The 7,500-nt window shown below is 36.6% G+C and overlaps 1 protein-coding gene across 5 annotated transcripts in view; it reads right to left on the bottom strand.

Moving 5' to 3' along the window:
• The window catches only part of LOC137982941 (profilin-like), a 40,522-nt gene extending 33,443 nt beyond the window's left edge, over window positions 1-7,079 (bottom strand). Inside the window, exons 1-3 of one of the 5 annotated variants that reach the window (XM_068830104.1) lie at window positions 6,942-7,031; window positions 2,598-2,704; window positions 315-470 (exon numbers count right to left, since the gene is read on the bottom strand). In XM_068830104.1, the coding sequence (XP_068686205.1) occupies window positions 315-455 (141 nt within the window). In that variant the 5' untranslated portion in view covers window positions 456-470; window positions 2,598-2,704; window positions 6,942-7,031. Of the gene's footprint in view, window positions 1-314; window positions 471-2,597; window positions 2,705-6,941 lie in introns of all 5 variants that reach the window. The other 4 variants (XM_068830106.1, XM_068830103.1, XM_068830105.1 and 1 more) reach the window with 4 other exon arrangements.
• Window positions 7,080-7,500: the final 421 nt, after the last annotated feature.

The raw sequence follows: 7,500 nt of genomic DNA, 5'->3' as shown, positions 1-7,500 counted from the left end.
TTTTCAGTATATAAAGCTCATAGACCTTATTCCAAAATGGCCGTCATTTAAATATTCTTTTGTTTTTATTCAAATTAGCCCTTGATGCCTCGTTCTTGAGCTGAAAATTCAAAAGAATATTTTGCCTTGAACGAGGCATCAAGGTCTCATTTCAATAAAAACAAAAGAATATCTTAATGGCGGCCATTTTGGAATAATGTGTATACATGTGACGTTTTATCTGTGTTTTGATAGCCTGTTAGGCTCCTGAATTATTAACGAGTTTTTGAAAAATTATATTTAACATGGTAAAATACACTGCAACTTCACATTACCTTCAATGCGTTTGCATGTCCAGCAGTTGTCCAAGGAGCGCCTCCATCTAACCCAATGATGCAGGCCTTGTCACTGTGAACTGTGCCCGCAGAATCCTTTGTTTGTGCAATTAGGTTATCAATATAGCTATCCCAAGACATTTTGAAGAGCACCTTCTAATACCAAAAGAAAGAACAAAAAAAAAAAAACAATAGTTAAGTCTTTATACATCAGATAAGAACATTTCAAAACAAAGGAACCTTGTTTCTAAGAAGGTTTACAAGAAAGGTAAGAAAACTTGAGGGATTTTGAATTTCCGCAAATGAAATGACTATTCCTACATCCTTTCACGCTGCTAACACAACAACTCTACTGTCCTATCAGAGTTGTTTTCAAGACAGGATTTTACCCTCAGGACTGTTACATATCTGATGTGAATAATATATATATATATATATATTTTTTTTTTTTTTTGGGGGGGTGGGGAGGGGGGAAGAGAAATCTTATTGGCCCTAAAAATAATTCCTGTTTCAAGGACTGTGCACAAAACACTGGGTTAATTGAGAAGTCCGAACAATAGTTTTTTTTAATGTTCCAGAAGTATCAACAACAGGAAGATGGCAGCTACACCCACAATACTGAAAGAAATCCTTGAGTCACACTAACTTTTTTGTCCATATCTAAAAAACTCCCTTTCAATGGAGAAATCTTTATTGTGGCTCCTCCCCCCCAACAAAAGTGTGTTAAGGCCTGGATGGCATTGTAATTAAAGTAAACTTTCATTAAAAAAAAGCACGGATGCATGGAGTCTTGCGAAAATCGCTTTCGTCCTTATTATAAAACACTTCACTGCCACTTCTAGTTTATTAGCAATTGACATAGTCACAATGCTTTCCCTAAGCAAGACATGACTCTGACAGCTGAGATGAAGAATAAAAATCAAAGCTAACTAGTACTTAATTCTGAAAAAAATTCAACATCTCCTTTCATAGGAGTATCCTAATTTGCTGACAGACTGACTGTCAGTTTTCAGCAGGGGGTGTTGACTTTATTGATAATGATAGAAAATCAACACATTTTTTGTGGGTTACATGTAATTACTAGTTTACCTAAATGGTAGAAATGCTGCCAAGGGGTAGGGAAATGTTCAATTATGCTTGCAGTAATTTAATGACGGTTCATGCATGGAATTGAAGGGAGATTTTATGGGTAGAGCAGGGAGTTTTTCACTGAACGATTTCAAATTTAGTTGAGTGACAATGTATACTATCTGAAAAACTTAAATCTTAATTCCTCTATTCAGGCATAGCCACAATTCCTTGCCACTTCACTGTGGCAGCAATAATTCTCTACAAATGTTTGCATAACTTATTTCAAAACAAGAATACTTCATACAAAAATAAGCATTGCCATTACAAAAAAGCATCATTGGAAAGCTCATTAACCAACTTGAACTAAAAAACTAAGTATCACTTATGTACATGTGGGTAAGGCTATGTTATTGTTATTTACAATCATCCCAACTGAGAAGTGAATTCTTACAGATTTTGAGGATCTTTGGTTGGAAGTCACAAAAACTCTTCTTTATTTTTATAAATCATGCATGTGCTGTCGACCAGGACCAAAAAAATGGCCAAAAAAATGGAAATGCAGAAGGGACAGATGTCACCTCAATAGAATTCCTGAAGGAACTGCATCCAAATGTCACAAAAGTACTTGGGCATCTGTCCCCAAGGATCTGCATACACCATTCGCCCTTGTCACAAGGTGGCCATATTGTCCCGGGAGACCAAAAAAGCTTTGTTTTACCACGCCAAGCCTCACCCCCATGGTTTCCACTGTAAGGCTTGGCGTGGTAAAACAAAGCTTGTTTGTTCTCCCGGGACAATATGGCCACCGTGTGACAAGGGCGAATAACTGGTTAACTGCCAATTGACTTCAAATGAGGAGTGCTCTTGCCAATGAAGAAAAATGTCAATCACCCTCACACCCCAGTGACACAGAACAATCTATCCTCTAGCACAACCCTCAAAAATAGCTCTGCAGATCCTAAAAATGTGCATTAACTTTAAAGTTGGGAGTTTTATTGGATGAAGCCAATTTGGATTCTGTCAGGGAAGAGGTATAAGAGATGCAAAAGCTGCACTCAACCTACAACTACACAACCACAACTAGATGGGTACATGAACCAAGAAGCTACTGTGAGAACTGCAGGAGGAAAACCAGATCCAGGAGGACTGCAAGGGGTGAGACAAGCGCATTGTCATCAACTGGTACTGTTTAATATTGTTAGAAGAACTTACGAGAAACGCAAGAGGAAGTGTATATACTGGAACAATGGTGGGATCCTCACAAAAGCAACAATTCTTAGGTTTACAGGTGATCAAGGGATGGTTGCCAACACAGTTCCCTGTATGAAGTAGGTGTAAAATATGACACTAAAGTAAAATTAATATTAAGACCAAAGTTACTATGTATGAAAACTACAGTGCAAAAGGAAACCAGCTAGAGTTAGGATCAACACAAATGCTGAGGACCTTGAACAGATTTGACAGTTTGAACATTTACACTGTAGGTGCAAGAAGTACTATAGGTGACAAAGGTTCTTTACCATTTACAAGCAGAACCGGGTGGTGCTAGGTATGTTCAAATGGTTAAGTTAAAACTCCCAAATGGGAAATTCAGTTGGGATCGGCGTGTACCATTTACACAATTTGTTCAAGTTCACCAAGAGAGTCTAAGGGAGGCAAAATCATGATGGAATGTAAATGTTAAACAAGTTTCCCGTTTGGAAATTTTGGTTAGGAATTTTGGACTACCTTTCAAGGTATCCTGAAAATTCTGGAAATGTTCCTATCATGCTCAACTAAACAGACTTACCATTTACATGCCAACCAAAATTTCCAAACAATTTTATTGGTAAATGGTAAACAACCAGAGTAGGAATAAGCCAAGGCAGCATTAAACAAAAGGAATAAGTATGGGTCTAATGAAATGACTACTGAAAACAGTGGTTTTTAGTGTGATGTTATATGGAGCTGAAACACGGAGAGGGGAGTAAACTATGAAGCAAATGAAATGTGGTTCTCAGGGCTGTCACTAAATTTGAAAGTAGAATGTTTATTATTAATAGTAGGCGGGCATGAAGTGAACTTAGCACACTTGACTAAGGACAGACAAACATTCTTTCTTCAGCATAGAAGCCATGTTGTTGTGTAATGTTGTTTCAGCAGTTGTCATCTTTTTTCTTGTTTAATCTTCGTAAAATATTCCCCTCAAACCAGGGAGAAGAATGCTTTAAAGGTTTCTTCCATGATAATTTAAAGGAGAACTGAAGGCCAAAATTAGCAATTTTTCCAATTTTTTTTGGAAAGATTAACATAAGTAAAGTTAAGTTTGTTTCTCATTTCCTGTTTTTAGCGAGAAAATTATGTTCTAAGTTAGGCTTTTCCTGCTTTTTCAGCCTTTTCAGTGCAGGCTCAAAAACTAAATCAGCAGCCTGCTGTGACGTATGATATGGGGAACAGATTTTGTAATCAAGAGAAACAAGGTAAACACAGGTGTTGCTGTGGATAATTTCTCAGAGGTTTGGCTGTTTTCTTTTTAAAATGAAATAAATTATTTATGACAAACATCAGTCAAAACACTCCTTCTATATGGGGTGCTCTCGCGCATCATTCCCATATCATAATTATGTCATAAGCTGCAAAAAGCTGAGCCACAATGCTGATGGCCCAAAATATGTAGGAATAAAAACATTTTTTTTAGGTGAAAAAAGTTGAAAACATTATTGTGCATGGTGCTTTTTAAGCCTTCACTTCCCCTCAAGTGTAAGATTTTTCATCTTGACTTGTGGTAAAAATAATGAGATGAAAGTAGCTGGCTGAAGACGGCTTACTAGCCGGCTGTTTTGGCAGGCTACCAGCCCTTACTGCATTTACCCATGTATAATATGCACTTCAATTTTGGACTGCATTTTGAAAAAAAAAAAAAAAAAAACAGAAATTGTTCATGCAAAACTACCGTGAAAAAAAAATTCCATTTTCTGGATAAGACAGCTCATAGGCAGAATTTAAAGAGGGCTTCAAAAGGTGTTGTAAAGTCAAATGAGACAAAACCTTCCAATACTCAGAACACCCAGAGAGAGCTACATGTACATGCATAACGTTACTTTCATGAATTACTGTAGTTTATTATTATGCCTCCCCAACCGAACCAGAACCAGTGAGGAGTTTAAGAAATGACTGCTATAGCAACAACATTGCCAAAAAGCAGTAATATCAGTTCAGGAACCAAAATGATTGTGCAGCACACATTTTTGAACATTTCTCTCCTATACTCATCAAAACTACCACGTGAAATGACCACATTAAGGTTTAGACAACAACACGGACAAACTACAGTGGATAGTTCAGTCTCTCTTTTTTTTTTCAAATCTGTTTATACTAACCCAGTTATAGGACACTTCACCCATATTGTATAATAATTATAAACTAGATGGAATAATCATGAAGTACTTAGAATAGCTCAAAGTTATATTTTGAAGTGATGTTTTTGTTGTCGAAGACATCACGGTTTCTTAAACTCCCAAATGTTGAGGTGCAACTGGGTTATTTGCACTTTCTCCTGAACATTCTTTTGGGTGGGAGCAGTTTTACTCTGAAGTCTGAAAAAGGGGAATGTAGTACACAATTACATTTCTTCCTTCTATTAATACCTCATTTAATAACTACACATACATCATCCATGAGGTTAAGATGACCGAATGACAAGTAGACACACGAGTAACAGAAAACAGTGAAATTAAAGGAGGGTTATTTTTTATTTCACAACCACTGCCTTCAACAGCCATTTCTTCAGAGATTGTTCATATCTCAAATGATCACATAATTTATATAAGGCAACTTAGCTTGCTTGATTTAATGAAAATCCCTGATGTTAAAATGATTAAAAGACATTCAGGGTTTGATTTAAAGGAACACAATAATTCTAACAGACAAAAAATGTTTTAACTGAGCAAAAATTTATTGTTTTAACACAAAAAGATACAGACCTGTCAACATTCAAAATGAAAATAGAAAAATGACTACTTGGCGTAAAAATATGCAAAACAACTATTTCAAACAAAAGTATTGTATGGCCTTTTGACCTAAGCAAAGATATTTCCTTCAAAGTCTTCCATTAACTTTGTTCAGAGCAACTTTCAAAATTGCAATTTTATTTACAAGTCCTGACATTGGTCTAGAAACACAAATTAAGAAAAAGAGTTACAACTTAATGTTCTTTTTAACCTCATCTTCAAGGCTTCTGGACAGTACAAGGATGAAGAAAGTAAATTAATTGACTTGCCTTTTTTCAACCACTTCAAATTTTTGAGTCAAACTCACTCATGAGTAAAGACTTTCATCAACACAACCTTGGCAGAGATATTGATTTAATTAAGGAGGGCAAAAAAATATTTTAATTGTAATCTCTGTATCATTGGTAAGATGGTACTGTCAAAAAGGTGACCTGACAGAGAATATTATTGAAAAATATTTTCAACTTGAAGTGCTGTATGATGTTAGGTTTTGTTATAATTATTTAAATTTAAGGCATAAGGAAATGAAAACATCACGAGTGTTTTAAATACCAGGAATACAACAAGCCTTCCACCAAAATATTAACAAGTTTTCATTTGAAATGAAATAAAATTAAAGTTAACGAGGAGTTTTACATTATAAAAGCATGTTCGATATTTCTTTAATTGAAGGTTTGCACTTTGATTTCCTTTCATAGGGTCTAGAATTACACACAGGCCAAATGGTTAGAAACTTGTTTAAGTGCCAACAAATGGAACATTTTGATCAAGTAAATGAAGCAAAAACAACACCCAAGACAAAAAGTGTTCAACTTTATCAGCAGCAATGAAGTTCACATTTGCTTGAAAACGATATTCGAGTAACCGTACATCATAGAAGTAAATCCCACAAGAATACAGTAATTTTCGGCGAAACGGGCCCTCAAAACGATCTTCTCTTTCCTTTTAAATGCGCTGGATATTTCACCGCCCTTTTACGCAACAACTTCAGTGATGCAAATCCTTAGTTCGAATCTCTTGTAACCAGTCATCAAGAATTTAAAATTCACAGGCACGGGTTGCGATCCTGCTGGAATCTGGTCCTGTCGCGCCTAGCTTAGCCAAAAAACTTCAACGAAAATAGACCTACTGCGACAAAAATTGGTGCATTTTCGACAGTAACAAAATGGTATCAAGCGATGGGATTTTGGGCGAGACAGGAAAAAGACAGACGACGATTCGTAGCTTTAATAAAGTACTTAATTGAGCTTCACAAGAGAATATCAAACGAGCATCTTCGTGGAAAGTAACCGAAGATTTTACTGAATATCGTTTAAAAGTATTCACGTACCGCTAATACACCACCAGAAGGTAACTAAAGGGAATTGAGCCATGGAAACGACTCTTTCACCGAGAGAGACTAAAATTACGTGGAACTGTAGGAGGAGAAGCTTATTACGAAATCGAAACATGCGTCGCGTGGAAGGTTGCAGTTGCACTCTTTGCCACAAATTTCTCCCTAAAAGAACAGAAAACATGCGCAAACAATGTTTACGCTTTAATATGACTTAATAAGTATTAAACTTACCAGCTGGCAGGCACGGAAAGTCTAAATTCCTTCGCAGTCAAAATGCCAAGGAAGCAATCCTGCAAGAAGGCAAAACCTATCGAGGTGCGGCCTCTTGAGCCCGCAGTCACTTTATAGTCCTCAGACCACGCACGGTCAGGCGATATGTCCTTATTTGGGAGTGTGGCACTTGTCTTGCAAATCACGTGGTAAATGTCATACGGAAACGGAAATGACATCCTTTTTTGTCGTCTTTCTATTTTTTCCATCTCGGCTGTTCAGCGATTAATATCGACACGTTCCTGCATTTAGCTTTGCAGCTCGTTTTCGGAAATAGAAAAAGAAGGCTAAAAAAATACACCAGGAAACGTGCCTAAGCATGCACAACAAATTAGCAATAAACAAAACATTACACAAATACCACTAATAGCCCTAGGTTTTTCCACCCACTGATTGATTGATTGGCATGAAACAATGCAGATTTTGTTGGGGATACTGAAACATTACTCACAATTTGAGAAGAAAAACGTCTAGTGGGGCTCTAAATCTGACACTGGCCCATTTCATCCTATTTGACAAA

This window comes from Montipora foliosa, chromosome 13 (genome assembly GCF_036669935.1).
Source record: "Montipora foliosa isolate CH-2021 chromosome 13, ASM3666993v2, whole genome shotgun sequence".
NCBI classification, from domain to species: domain Eukaryota; kingdom Metazoa; phylum Cnidaria; class Anthozoa; order Scleractinia; family Acroporidae; genus Montipora; species Montipora foliosa.
Note: the sequence above shows the minus strand (reverse complement) of the source record. Positions and strands in the feature narration are given on the sequence as shown.